We start from the raw sequence: 15,583 nt of genomic DNA on the forward strand, positions 1-15,583 counted from the left end.
AAGTAGTGGAGCTGCATAAGTGTTGCTCTCCATTTTTTTGGAGGATCACGTTTTGAAATCAGTGGAATTAGAGTATGATAGCTAAGAAGACGTAGAAAACACCTTCAGATTACATCTTCAAACTAAGCCGTGGTATTGCATTCCTGACAGGGTGACGCGTCCATGATGCATGTTGATGTATACAGGTAAGATAGCTACATTCGGATACACGTTTTCTAATTCCGACAAAGTTGTTTCATTTCAAGATAAAGTGGACTGTTAGCTAGCTAATGTTGGCTGGCATTACTTGTTTCCCCAGAGCCGTTTGCTTTTCTAGTTAGAGCCTAATGTTAGCTAGCTAACATTGGACCTGGTTGGTTAGCCCCCAACACTGTGGCATTGTTGCCACTTAGTTCATTGTTGTTTAACTAGCTAATGTTAGCTGGCTGCCTCGTTAGCTTACGTTATGTGACGTGTCTACAGCACCCATTGAATATGGCCGCGGTCAGTAAACGTCTGCAAAAAGCGTAATGAAATTGTTGCCAGCAGAGCGGTTTAGGCTGTTTATGTTATCCAGAGGTAAACAAAATCGGCCAGAGCGTCAAATGTGCGCTCCAAGAGCAAAACGGGATGGGTGGGGATAAAGCATAAGAGGATGTGAACGATGCGGAATGGTGTAGACAGAGCCTTTCACTAGATACCAAAACATTCAAAGACCATTTTCTCAAGTGGGTTTACAAGTTGAGTTTACAACTTTCAAAGCAGAATTACTTTCCAAAAGCAATTTCACATTGCTACATAAGACCGAATCCAGGTGGTGAGTCACATTGGCTCATTTTGTGATGCCATTAAAAATAGAGGAAATACTGTGACTTGAAACGTATACACACTGTGTGAAGTGTCCATCCTCTTAAGTTGTGTAAAATATGAACAATGTGTTTTTGTTGATAATGTGATCAATATCCTCTTAGAAACTTTTCTATAACTTTGTACAAGTAAGTAGGCACCGCCCCCTTGAGAAAGGTCAGATGGCATGTCAGCCTCATGAACTGCCCCTTTTGAAGAACTGTATAAAATGTGTTAATTAACCTAGACCAGAAAGGCAGCGAGCTGCAGCTAACGTCTAAAGTGGTTTGAACTCTGAAATCTCAACAAGGTAGAGGCGAGAAGCTCACCTCCCGGACAAATCACTGTTACAGCTGATTAGCTGCCCTAAGTATCTAGAAAAGTGAATTTAAGTGGGACCATTCAACTACTCAACACCCCACTAGGAACCATTGACACGGCTGGCTAGCTTATCTTCAATGACTCATTTTCCAGAGTGAATGGAAGAACAGATGGATGGGGACCCCTTTTGGACAATCAGAGCGTTACGTGTGCCGTGGAAAAGCCCAACCAACCCCTTTCCATGGCCCTGTAGGAGAAATACACTAAGAACCAAATACATTCATGATTTTACTCCAAACAGACGGTGGTTCGTGTGCAAAGTACATTATTACTGTGAGAGTAGTTTCTAAATGTACCAAAGTATTATGTCTCTGCCTCTTGCCCTCCATGTCTTTTCTAAGAACCCGACATATCGTTGTCAGTCTGCTAGGGACCTGTTTCTAATGTTTGAAGTGCGTATGTATATCCTGTGTAACCATTTAGTTAGCTATTACATAAACCCATTTGTGCAGCACTGAATCATAAGGCTTTTGCAGATGCAGGAGGTTACGACTTTTCAGAATGATGATATGATACAAGGTTATGATTTTAAAGGTTGACCATTTATGGATGTGATAGTAAAGACATTTGGAGAGTGTATATCGGGAGATGGTAACTCTTTAGACAGCTCGTGGTGCCCCAAATCCTAATGAGTTAATTGTTACATGATTAATTCAATTCAGTAACAATTAAACAGTTAGTTGATCAGATAAAAAGTAAAGTTATGACACTGGGAATATGGCAGAATTACAAACAGTTTAGTTATGCTCTACGTAAGGCAACCACAGGCAAAACATCAGTACAGAGACAGTGGCGTCCCTATTCAACAGCTCAGACATGTAGCAGGGACTCCAGACAATCATGGATTACAAAGGGAAAACCAGCCACGTCGGACACCGACGTCTTGCTCCAGGACAAGTTAAACGCCTTCTTCACCCTCTGAGGATAAAATGGCACCACTGACGCAGGCCTCAAGGACTGTTGGCTCTCATTCTCCGTGGCCGACGTGATTAAGACATTAAAGCGTGTTAACCCTCGCATGGCTGGCAGCCCAGACATTCCTAGCCACATCCTCAGAGACCAACTGGCTGGAGTGTTTACAGATATATTAAATCTCTCCTTAGCCCAGTCTGCTGTCCCCATTTAATTCAAGATGCCCACCATTGTTCCTGTACCCAAGAAAACAAAAGGTAACTAAATGACTATCACCCTATAGCACTCACCTCCACCATACCCGACACCCTAGATCCACCTAAATTTGCATATAAATAAGCCATAGTAGCAAAGTAATTACAATTTAGCAGATTAACAGTGGAGTGATAGATGAGCAGATGGTGTGCAAGTAGTGATACTGGTGTGCAAAAGAGCAGCAAAGTAAATAAAACAATATGGGGATGAGGTAGGTAGATTGGATGGGCTATTTACAGATGGACTATGTACAGCTGCAGCAATCAGTTAGCTGATGTTTAAATTTAGTGAGGGAAATGTAAGTCTCCAGTGTAAGTCTGAACCGTCCAGAGTAGTGATGCTAGTCAGGCGGGCCGGTGCAGGCATCAAACGGCTTAAAAGCATGCATTTGGTGTTGCTAGCATTTAAGAGCAGTTGGAGGCCACAGAAAGAGTGTTGTATGGCATTGAAGCTCATTTGGAGGTTAGTTTACAGTGTCCAAAGAAGGGCCAGATGTGTAGTCTGCGTAGAGGTGGAACAGGGTGTCACCCACAGCAAGAGCAACATCATTGATATATACAGAAGAGTCGGCCCGAGAATTGAACCGTGGTACCCCCATAGACTGCCAGAGGTCTGAACTATCTGCGAAGTAGTTGGTGAACCAGGCGCGGCAGTCATTTGAGAAATCAAGGCTATTGAGTCTGCCGATAAGAATACTTTGATTGACAGTTGAATGCCTTGGCCAGGACGATGAATACAGCTGCACAGTACGGCCTTTTATCAATGGCGGTTATGATTTTGTTTAGGACCTTGAGCATGGCTGAGGTGCACCCGCAACCAGTTCAGAAACCGGATTGCACAGCGGAGAAGATAGAGGGATTCCAAATGGTCAGTGATCTGTTTATTAACTTGGCTTTCAAAGACTTTAGAAAGGCAGGATGATAGGTCTAACAGTTTGGGTCTAGTGTCTCACCCTTTGAAGAGGGGGATGACCGCGGCAGCTTTCCAATCTTTAGGGATCTCGGAGAAAAAGAGAGGTTGAACAGACTAGTAATAGGGGTAGCGGAGCGGTTGGCATAGCCAGGAGGAAAGCATGGCCAGCCGTAGAGAAATGCTTATTGAAATTGATTATCATGGATTTATCGGTGGTGACCGTGCCGCCTAGTCTCGGTGCAGTGGGCAGCTGGGAGGAGGTGCTCTTGTTCTCCATGGACTTTAGTGTCAAAGCATTTTAGTTTTGCAGGCAATGACCACTGACATCCTGATTGAAAACTGCATAGGTGTATTTGGAGGGCAAGTCGGTCAGGATAATATCTATGAGGGTGCCCATGTTTTCAGATTTAGGGTTCTACCTGGTGGATTCCTTGATAATGTGTGTGAGATTGAGGGTATCTAGCTTAGATTGTAGGACTACTGGGGTGTTAAGCATTTAAGGTCAGAACGAATGAACTCTGAAGACAGGGCAATCAATTCACATATGGTGTCCAGGGCACAGCTGGGAGCTGAGGTGGGTCTATAACAGGCGGCAAGAGCGAGACTTATTTCTGGAGATTCATTTTTTCAATTAGAGGTGCGAACTGTTTGAGCATAGACCTGGAAAGTATGACAGAACTTTGCAAGCTATCTCTGCAGTAGATAGAACTGCCAAAGGGGGAGGAGTTGCAATCTTGACGGAAAATGTTGTAGTTGGGTATGGAAGTCTGAATTTTTGGTGGCCTTCCTGAACCAGGATTTAGACATGGCAAGGACATCAGGGTTGGCAGAGTGTGCAAAGCAGTAAGTAAAACACATTTAGGGAGGAGGCTTCTGATGTAACATGCATGAAACCAATGTTTTCGATTACATTAGTGCCTGGGGACACGCAGGGCCCTGGATTAGCCTCCACATCACCAGAGGAACAGAGGAGTAGGATGAGGGTACGGCTAAAGGCTAGCAAAACTGGTTGTCTAGTGCGTTGGGGACAGAATTAAAGGAGCAGATTTCTGGGCGTGGTAGAATAGATTCAGGGCAAAATGTGCAGACAGGGGTATGGTGGGGTGTGGGTACAGTGGAGGTAAACCCAGGCAATGAGTGATAAGAACAGTTGCATCTCTGGACATGCTGGTTATACTGGGTGAGGTCACCGCGTGTGTGGGAGGTGGGACAAAGGAGGTATCTAATGCATATGCAGTGGGGACTAGGGGCTCTGCAGTAAACTAAAACAATGATAATTATCCTAAACAGTATACAGGGCATATTGACATTTGAGAGAGACAAAGCGAGGCATAAAGCAATCACAGGTGTTGATTGGGAGAGCTAACTAAGTCAACAACGGGTAAGACAACAGCTAATCAGCTAAGTCAACAACAACAGGTTCAATGGCGATGAATGGGCAGAGAGGGTCGGTTAACTACACACAGGGCCTGAGTTCGGGGCTAGGGCCGACAGAAACAAAGGTAAACAATGTGGAGTACCGTGATAAATCAACAGTCCAGCAGGCATCAGCTATGTAGCAAAGTAATCATAGGGTCCAGTGTAGAGCAATAGATGAAATAGGGAAACGCTAGGTTGTTACTACGCTAGTACGCGGGAGCAACGGCGTTTAAAGTTAGCAGTCCGGGGTAAATAGAAGCATCTGCTCCGTCGTCCAGCAAAGGCCGGTTGAAGGCACAGCTGATGAAATTACATCTGCGGACCAGTCGTGGTGGTACAAAGGGACCTGGCAAAAGAGGTATTGTAGTTGTGGTAATTTTGTTTGCTAGCCGGGAGATGAGTCTGGCTCAGGGCTAACTTCGGGGCTGGGTCTCTCAGTGGCAGCTAGCTGTGATGATCAATGGTCCAGGGTTTATGGCAGAAATCTGGCGTTGTAGTGGAGAAAAACAGTCCGAGGCTGGCAGGTATTATCCAGGCAAAAAAAACAGCTGGTGCCTGAGCAGAGGGCAAAGGCCGCTAGCAGTGGCTAACAGTGACTAAATGGCTAGTAACTTAACTAATTAGCTGGCAACCTTCTGATGAAAGTTTTGGCTATAGGTTAAAGGAATTGCGGATCCGTGTCACATTGAGTGAGGCGGGTTACAGGAAGGTATATTTAATTTTAAAAATGGAAAAAGAGATTGAAAAAGAAATTGGAATATAACCAAAAAGACAAAAAATATGAAAGTAAACGAGAGGACAACAAACCACGTCTACACTGCGATGCCATCTTGCCTTCTGGATGTTAGCGGGGTGAATAAGCAGCGGCTCAGGTGGTTGTTGTCCTTGATATTTTTGTCCTTCCAGTGACATTGTGTGCTGTAGTTGTCCTGGAGGGCAGGTAGTTTGCCCCCGGTGATGCGCTGTGCAGACCGCACCACCCTCTGGAGAGCCTTGTGGTTGTGGGCGATGCAGTTGCCATATCAGGTGGCGATACAGCCCGACAGGATACTCTCAATTGTGCATCTGTAAAAGTGTTTTAGGTGGCATGCCACATTTCTTCAGCCTCTATGTAAAGCCAGCGTGTATGCGGAGGACTCCACACCATACACGTCAGCTACTACAGTGAGTGAAATCTCTGCAACCCTTAAAGAGCTGCAGTTAGTTTCAGAATGGGTGGCAATAAATAAGTTGGTCCTAATATTTCAAACTAAAACTCAAGCTAAACTGCTTTGAGTCAAACTATTGTGAACTGTCATTTTCAAAACATATTGATACAACAGTAGCTAAGATGGGGAGAAGTATGTCCATAATAAAGCACTGCTCTGCCTTAACTATCAACAAGGCAGGTACTACAGGCCCTAGTTTTGTCTCACCTGGACTATTGCCCAGTCGTGGTTAGCTGTCAAATTACAATCGGCTCAGAACAGGGCAGCTCAGCTGGCCCCTAAAATGTACACAGAGCTAACAATAATAGCCAATGTCAATTGCTCATGGATCAAAGTAGAGAGCTTTACTTCATCACTACTTGATTTTGTAAGAAGGGTTGACATGCTAACTGCACCGAGGTGTCTGTTTAAAATACTAGCAGACAGCCCAGACAGCCATGCATAGTCCACAAGGCATGCCACCAGAGGTCTCTTCACAGTCCCCAAGTCCAGAACAGACTATGGGAGGCACACAGTACTACATAAAGCAATGACTACATGGAACTCTATTCCACATCAGTTAACTGATGCAAGCAGTAGAATCAGATTTTAAACAGATAAAAATAAACCTTATGAAACAGCGGGGACTTTAAGGGTCACAAGCATACACATACTAACACGTACTCTACCCACACGTAACATGGATTTTGTTTTGTAGATGTGGTAGTAGAGTGGTGTCCTGAGGGTACACAATGTGAAAAGTGTTAAATGTAATATTACGCAGGACCGGGTTTTGAAAACCCTGGGTTGGGGGTACTAACCGGTCCGTAAGGGGTGCTGACACAGTGCTGGTCACATTGGGGGGTCCCAGGGCTGGAGCAGTTATTGGTGGAACAACCGTGCCCCTCGTCAGATCCATCAGGACAGTTGATGATTTGGTCACAGAGCAGGGAATGGTCCACACACTCTCCACTACCACACTGGTAAAGCTGGTTGGAGCACTTCAACTGGTCACCTACAGTAAAACAACAGACTGGTCCACACACTCTCCACTACCACAGCTGGTTGGAGCACTTCACCTGGCCAACTACAAATGTAACCATAACCCTTTGTGTAAGCTCACATCCGGCCTCGTCACTGTGGTCCTCACAGTCTTTCTGTCCATCACACCTACAGGTTGCAGGGATACACTGGGTCTTAGAGACACAGCTCCACTGGAACTCCCCACACTTCACTGGAGACACCTTACAGTTCTGAAATTTAACCAGAATTTAGAGATGGGTTAAGGTAAATTGATTTTGAGAGATGATGGCAATTAACCTAGCATGCTAGTTTGTATTGGTTTCCAAAACTACTTCCTTAATACTGGTCATGGAGCCATAAAAGTGGTATCCATGAGTTCATCTGGCTGTGAGCAAGTATATAAATGTTTTGCACAATCATTTTAATGTGAAGGTTAATATTAGGCGGGTTCCTCACCATCTCGTCTGAACCGTCCTGGCAGTCCTGTTCCCCATCACACAGCCATTCCTCCACAAGACATTCGTGGCTGTTTGGGCAGCGGAGCTCCGGGGGACAGTGGGGGGGTTTGGCACAGCCCACCTCGTCAGAATGGTCTCCGCAGTCAGCATGGCCGTCACAACGGAGAGCCTCAGACACACACTGACCATTACTGCACTGATACTGCTGCTGGCCACAAAGAATTGCCACTGGGAGGAGAGCGAGATGGCAGAAGCAGAGGAGAGCAATGATTGCAAAAAACTAAGTAGAAACGAGTTCAGAACAAGGTGGAAATGGGTTCTAAACAACGTGGAACCACATCAGTGGAAATGGGTTATAAACACCCATTACAATGGAAATGGTTTTTAGAGATCAGGCTCATACCACAGTCTTCCTCATCAGAGCCGTCCACACAGTCTCTCTCTCCATCACAAATGAAGGTTTCTGGGATACAGCGGCCATTGTTGTCACAGCGATGACTGCAGCTCTTGGTGGGCTTGAAGCAGTCCATTTCATCAGAACGGTCCTGGCACTGGGCCTTCCCATCACACACCTGCTGCTGGTCGATACACTTCTTCCCATGAGCACACTGGAACTGACCTGAGGTAGGAACCAATGAGCACACTGGAACTGAGCTAACAACCAATTAGCACACAAACTGACCTAAGGACATTGATGAATGAATGGATTTGTGCTGAAACTGGCCACTTGTGATTAAACACATTACACCAGATCAAGAGGTGAGCTTCTGACCTGCTTTGCAGAGGAGCTCACAGTCCTGTTCATCTGATCCATCCTTACAGTCCACCTCTCCATCACAAACATGGCTATGCAGGACACACTCTCTCCCATCCTTGCACAGTCTGGAACCCATAAGGCACTTCAGGGGCGCAGTTTGGGGTGTTGGAGCAGCTATCGTTGGACAGCCAATCTCATCTGAGCCATCATGGCAATGAGCGCGTCCATCACAAACCAGACTCCTCTCAATACATTTCCTCCTGTCCTTACACCGGAACTCACCTGGGAGACGCACATAAGAGGGACCATGAAGAAAGGTTAAGAGGGTTTAAGGGGTTTTCTGGGTGGCAAAGTAGTATCAAATATCAGAAAGCGTTAATATATCTACCTCGGTTTGGACATTTAGCAATGCAGGACTCCTCATCAAAACCATCAGGGCAGTCTTTCAATGTGTCACACAGCTGAGTTTGGGAGATGCACAAAGTTGAGCCCCGACACCTCACTGATGGACTAGTACAGGTCTGAGCCAGAGTTGGCAGGACAGGAGGAAGGGCCTTGTTAGAATCTAGGGAGAGAGGTTACATTAGATTAATTTAAATAAACTCTCCTCATCCTTCTGTACCAACTGTCCAAGTAGTCAGCAGTGTCTCACCACAGCCTTCCTCATCAGAGCCGTCCGAACAGTCTCTCTCTCCATCACAGAGGAAGGTTTCTGGGATACAGAGGCTATTGTTGTCACAGCGATGACTGCAGCTCTTGGTGGGCTTGAAGCAGTCCATTTCATCAGAACGGTCCTGGCACTGTGCCTTCCCATCACACATCTGCTGCTGGTCGATACACTTATTCCCATGAGCACACTGGAACTGACCTGAGGTAGGACCCAATGAGCATACTGGAACTGAGCTAACAACCAATGAGTATACTGGAACTGAGCTGAGCTAACAACCAATGAGTACACTGGAACTGACCTAAGGACATTGATGAATGAATGGATTTGTGCTGAAATTGGCCACTTGTGATTAAACACATTACACCAGATCAAGAGGTGAGCTTCTGACCTGCTTTGCAGAGGAGCTCACAGTCCTGTTCATCTGATCCATCCTTACAGTCCACCTCTCCATCACAAACATGGCTATGCAGGACACACTCTCTCCCATCCTTGCACAGTCTGGAACCCAAAAGGCACTTCAGGGGCGCAGTTTGGGATGTTGGAGCAGCTATCGTTGGACAGCCAATCTCATCTGAGCCATCATGGCAATGAGCGCGTCCATCACAAACCAGACTCCTCTCAATACATTTCCTCCTGTCCTTACACCGGAACTCACCTGGGAGACACACATAAGAGGGACCATGAAGAAAGGTTTAGAGGGTTTAAGGGGTTTTCTGGGTGGCAAAGCAGTATCAAATATCAGAACGCGTTAATATATCTACCTCGGTTTGGACATTTAGTAATGCAGGACTCCTCATCAAAACCATCAGGGCAGTCTTTCAATGTGTCACACAGCTGAGTTTGGGAGATGCACAAAGTTGAGCCCCGACACCTCACTGATGGACTGGTACAGACTGGCTGAGCAGGAAGAATATCTGGAATGGTTGTAGTTGGAGCCAAATAAGCTGTAGTAAGTGGAACTGGAGATTCTGTAGGCAGAGAGTATTACCAAGATAATGGACAAGCCTTTTACACTCTACCCAGAACAAGTCTAATGAAGCGTTAGTTTCCCCAAAACAATTCAGCACAAAGGGTTAGACTGTAGGTAACATGTCTCACCTGCTAATATACAAGCTAGTAAACATTTTCCAACTGTCAAATCAAACTTTATTTGTCAGATACACATGGTTAGCAGATGTTATTGCGAGTGTAGCGAAATGCTTGTGCTTCTAGTTCCGACCGTGCAGTAATATACAAGTAATCTAACAATTTCACAACAACTACCTTATACACACACAAGTGTAAAGGAATTAATAAGAATATGTACATAAAAATATATGAATGAATGATGGCCGAACAGCATAGGCAAGATGCAGTAGATGGTATAGAGTACAGTATATACATATGAGAAGAGTAATGTAAACATTATATAAAGTGGTATTGTTTAAAGTGGCTAGTGATACATTTATTACATCAATCTCTCATTATTAAAGTGGCTAGAGATGAGTCAGTATGTTGGCAGCAGCCACTCAATGTTAGTGATGGCGATTTAACAGTCTGATGGCCTTGAGACAGAAGCTGTTTTTCAGTCTGTCCCCGCTTTGATGCACCTGTACTGACCTCGCCCTCTGGAGGATAGCTGGTTGAACAGGAAGTGGCTCGGGTGGTTGTTGTCCTTGATCTTTTTGGCCTTCCTGTGACATCGGGTGGTGTAGTTGTCCTGGAGGGCAGGTAGTTTGCCCCAGTGATGCGTTGTGCAGATCTCACTACCCTCTGGAGAGCCTTACGGTTGTGGGCGGAGCAGTTGCCGTACGAGGCAACAGCCCGACAGGATGCTCTCGATTGTGCATCTGTAAAAGTTTGTGAGTGTTTGGTGACAAGCCAAATTTCTTCAGCCTCCTGAGGTTGAAGAGGTGCTGCTGCGCCTTCACCATGCTGTCTGTGTGGGTGGACCATTTCAGTTTGTCCGTGATGTGTACGCCAAGGAACTTATCTTCCCACCTTCTCCACGACTGTTCCGTCGATGTGGATAGGGGGCTCCTCTGTCTGCTGTTTCCTGAAGTCCACGATCATCTCCTTTGTTTTGTTGACCTCGAGTGTGAGGTTATTTTCCTGACTACACTCCGAGGGCCTTCACCTCCTCCCTGTAGGCCGTCTCGTCGTTGTTGGCAATCAAGCCTACCACTGTAGTGTCGTCTGCAAACTTGATGATTGAGTTGGAGGCGGGCATGGCCACCCAGTCATGGGTGAACAGGAGAGGGCTGAGAACACACCCTTGTGGGGCCCCAGTGTTGAGGATCAGGGGGGTGGAGATGTTACCTACCCTCACCACCTGGGGGCGGCCCGTCAGGAATTCCAGGACCCAGTTTCACAGGGCGGGGTCGAGACCCAGGGTCTCGAGCTTAATGACGAGGCTGGAGGGTACTATGATGTTAAATGCTGAGCTGTAGTCGATGAACAGCATTCTTACATAGGTATTCCTCTTGTCCAGATGGGTTAGGGCAGTGCGATTGCGTCGTCTGTGGACCTATTGGGGCAGTAAGCAAATTGGAGTAGGTCTAGGGTGTCAGGTAGGGTGTTGGTGATATGGTCCTTGATTAGTCTCTCAAAGCACGGAAGCGAGTGTTACGAAGCGGATAGTCATTTAGCTCAGTTACCTTAGCTTTCTTGGGAACAGGAACAATGGTGGCCCTCTTGAAGCATGTGGGAACAGCAGACTGGGATAAGGATTGATTGAATATGTCCGTAAACACACCAGCCAGCTGGTCTGCGCATGCTCCGAGGATGCGGCTGGGGATGCCGGCAGGCTTGCGAGGGTTAACACGTTTAAATGTCTTACTAGCGTTGGCTGCAGTGAAGGAGAGACCACAGGTTTTGGTAGTGGGCCGTGTCAGTGGCACTGTCTTGTCCTCAAAGCGACAAAGTTGTTTAGTTTGTCTGGGAGCAAGACATCGTGGTCCGCGACGGGGCTGGTTTTCCTTTTGTAGTCTGACTGTAGACCATGTCACATACCTCTCGTGTCGGAGCCATTGAACTGTAACTCTACTTTCTCTCTATACTGACGCTTAGCTTGTTTGATTGCCTTGGAGGGAATAGCTACACTGTGTATTCGGTCATGTTTCTGGTCACCTTGCCCCGATTAAAAGCAGTGGTTCGTGCTTTCAGTTTTGCGAATGCTGCCATCAATCCACGGTTTCTGGTTGGGGAAGGTTTTAATAGACCCTGTGGGTACAACATCACCGATGCACTTGCTAATAAACTTTTTTTGGTGCGTGTGCAGTTTATAAGGTACTCATTTAAAAATGTATATGATTATTGTTGCAGATGTACAGTTTGTGTAGATTGTAACATGTACTATAAATAACCTTTTCTGCACATTAGTTGTCGATTTTGACAGGATATTTATCTATATGTGTAGTCAACAGGAGGCAGCGACGGCATCATTTTTTACTTACGTTTTAGGAATATAATTTAAACTTTCAACATTCATTTCGAATGGTATTGTACTTAATCAGTAAAAACTGCTGAATGAGTTCCAAAGCGTGCTGAGTCTTAATTATTTTGATATACCCCCTGCCTATTCAGTGAGCCATCATTTAAGATTCATACAAAAAACATTACAAGAATATTGATGTCTTGACTTTGTCTAAGGTAACGGTTAGCAAAATTAGGTAAATTGACAACGCACACTTTCTTTAACTGCAATTTTAATATGCATTACATGGCATTGTAGATTTGAGATGTCTTTTGACCTAATGTTCAACGCTTTCAGACAATGCGCTTATTCGCGATAAAAAACATGTGCACTAAAATTTCAAAAAGATTAACTTACGTTAACTGATTAACTCTGACAGCCCTACAAAACATTGTATAACCTTTGTCACATTGTTGACCGTGTACTGCAAGTGGCAGTTCTGTCCGGCTCCCCATTTTTGGGACGTCATGCCATTTTATAAACACCGTCAGACACTTAGTCGATTTAGAAAACGTCCCGACTGACCAAAGTGGAACCACAGTCAGAAATCAAACTCACCACCACAGTCCTGTTCATCTGATCCATCCTTACAGTCCACCTCTCCATCACAAACATGGCTATGCAGGACACACTCTCTCCCATCCTTGCACAGTCTGGAACCCAAAAGGCACTTCAGGGGCGCAGTTTGGGATGTTGGAGCAGCTATCGTTGGACAGCCAATCTCATCTGAGCCATCATGGCAATGAGCGCGTCCATCACAAACCAGACTCCTCTCAATACATTTCCTCCTGTCCTTACACCGGAACTCACCTGGGAGACGCACATAAGAGGGACCATGAAGAAAGGTTAAGAGGGTTTAAGGTGTTTTCTGGGTGGCAAAGTAGTATCAAATATCAGAAAGCGTTAAAACCTCTATCCTACCCCCTCCTTTTTCGAACATTCTGTTAAAAATCGTGCAACTTTTCAGCGTCCTGCTACTCATGCCAGGAATATAGTATATGCATATGATTAGTATGTGTGGATAGAAAACACTGACGTTTCTAAAACTGGTTAAATCACGGCTGTGACTATATCAGAGCGTGTGTTTCATCGAAAAGCGCAAGAAAAACTGCTCACTGAAATCTGAAAAAAGTATCCATGCGCCCCTTTCATGGATTATTTAAAGGAAACCAAATTTAATATGGAGACGGATGCAATTCCTACAGCTTCCACACGATGTCGCCAAAAACGTCATTCATTCACAAAAATCCATTGAGACATTACGAATAGATCCTTGATTCCATCCAGCCTACCTCAATCGATTTTGGAAGATTGAAAAATGGACACTTCTTTTGTAGCTGCTATTGAATACAGATCGCCCAGTGATCAATTTGATCGCTTATTAACGTTTACAAATACCTAAAGTTGGGTTATAAAAGTAGGTTGAAGTTTTTTGTCAAAGAATATAGGCAACTTATATCATTTTTAAACATGACGTTGCGTGTTGGAAGAGAGCTTTTTTCGTGATGCAGACAGGCCATACAAATGGATATTTTGGGCATTCATGGACGGATTTAATCGGGAAAAAGACCAATTTGTGATGTTTTTGGGACATATAGGAGTGCCAACAAAGAATATCATCAAAGGTAATGAATGTTTTATATTTTATTTCTGCGTTTTTGTGTAGCGCCGGCTACCGCAAAATCTGTTGTTTACGTGTCGTGCTGGTATTTTGGGGGGTGCATGCTATCAGATAATAGCTTCTCATGCTTTCGCCGAAAAGCATTTTAAAAATCTGACTTGTTGGCTAGATTCACAACGAATGTAGCTTTAATTCAATACCCTACATGTCTATTTTAATGAACGTTTGAGTCTTAACGAGTACATTTAGCATTTAGCGTAGCGCATTTGCATTTCCAGGTGCCTACTTGAGACGCAGACATCTCAAGTAGGACCAAGAAGTTAATATATCTACCTCGGTTTGGACATTTAGCAATGCAGGACTCCTCATCAAAACCATCAGGGCAGTCTTTCAATGTGTCACACAGCTGAGTTTGGGAGATGCACAAAGTTGAGCCCCGACACCTCACTGATGGACTAGTACAGGTCTGAGCCAGAGTTGGCAGGACAGGAGGAAGGGCCTTGTTAGAATCTAGGGAGAGAGGTTACATTAGATTCATTTAAATAAACTCTCCTCATCCTTCTGTACCAACTGTCCAAGTAGTCAGCAGTGTCTCACCACAGCCTTCCTCATCAGAGCCGTCCGAACAGTCTCTCTCTCCATCACAGAGGAAGGTTTCTGGGATACAGAGGCTATTGTTGTCACAGCGATGACTGCAGCTCTTGGTGGGCTTGAAGCAGTCCATTTCATCAGAACGGTCCTGGCACTGTGCCTTCCCATCACACATCTGCTGCTGGTCGATACACTTATTCCCATGAGCACACTGGAACTGACCTGAGGTAGGACCCAATGAGCATACTGGAACTGAGCTAACAACCAATGAGTATACTGGAACTGAGCTGAGCTAACAACCAATGAGTACACTGGAACTGACCTAAGGACATTGATGAATGAATGGATTTGTGCTGAAATTGGCCACTTGTGATTAAACACATTACACCAGATCAAGAGGTGAGCTTCTGACCTGCTTTGCAGAGGAGCTCACAGTCCTGTTCATCTGATCCATCCTTACAGTCCACCTCTCCATCACAAACATGGCTATGCAGGACACACTCTCTCCCATCCTTGCACAGTCTGGAACCCAAAAGGCACTTCAGGGGCGCAGTTTGGGATGTTGGAGCAGCTATCGTTGGACAGCCAATCTCATCTGAGCCATCATGGCAATGAGCGCGTCCATCACAAACCAGACTCCTCTCAATACATTTCCTCCTGTCCTTACACCGGAACTCACCTGGGAGACGCACATAAGAGGGACCATGAAGAAAGGTTTAGAGGGTTTAAGGGGTTTTCTGGGTGGCAAAGCAGTATCAAATATCAGAACGCGATAATATATCTACCTCGGTTTGGACATTTAGTAATGCAGGACTCCTCATCAAAACCATCAGGGCAGTCTCTCAATGTGTCACACAGCTGAGTTTGGGAGATGCACAAAGTTGAGCCCCGACACATCACTGATGGACTGGTACAGACTGGCTGAGCAGGAGGCACTGAGTTGGAAACATGTGCATCCATTTAAATTCATTTTCAGATTCAGCTTTTTCTTTTGGAATTAAAGACATTAATGATCCCACTAACCTTCCTTTACACAACATAAGCCCCCTGAGACTTTAAATACAACCTTAAATGCAAAAATATAAATACAACATGTGAAGTGTTGGTCCCTAGTTATG

General features: G+C 45.2%; 1 protein-coding gene across 1 annotated transcript in view; it reads right to left on the bottom strand.

The window, feature by feature from the left end:
• The window catches only part of LOC139376475 (very low-density lipoprotein receptor-like), a 38,958-nt gene extending 27,950 nt beyond the window's left edge, over window positions 1-11,008 (bottom strand). The window contains exons 1-10 of the mRNA XM_071119108.1: window positions 10,916-11,008; window positions 9,561-9,696; window positions 9,188-9,454; window positions 8,782-8,997; window positions 8,518-8,694; window positions 8,145-8,411; window positions 7,776-7,991; window positions 7,371-7,600; window positions 7,015-7,144; window positions 6,713-6,906 (exon numbers count right to left, since the gene is read on the bottom strand). Coding sequence (XP_070975209.1) covers window positions 6,713-6,906; window positions 7,015-7,144; window positions 7,371-7,600; window positions 7,776-7,991; window positions 8,145-8,411; window positions 8,518-8,694; window positions 8,782-8,997; window positions 9,188-9,454; window positions 9,561-9,696; window positions 10,916-11,008 — 1,926 coding nt within the window. The remainder of the gene's footprint in view (window positions 1-6,712; window positions 6,907-7,014; window positions 7,145-7,370; window positions 7,601-7,775; window positions 7,992-8,144; window positions 8,412-8,517; window positions 8,695-8,781; window positions 8,998-9,187; window positions 9,455-9,560; window positions 9,697-10,915) is intronic.
• Between the last annotated feature and the right edge of the window lie 4,575 nt (window positions 11,009-15,583).

The sequence above is a fragment of the Oncorhynchus clarkii genome, chromosome 20 (genome assembly GCF_045791955.1).
Source record: "Oncorhynchus clarkii lewisi isolate Uvic-CL-2024 chromosome 20, UVic_Ocla_1.0, whole genome shotgun sequence".
NCBI classification, from domain to species: Eukaryota; Metazoa; Chordata; class Actinopteri; order Salmoniformes; family Salmonidae; genus Oncorhynchus; species Oncorhynchus clarkii.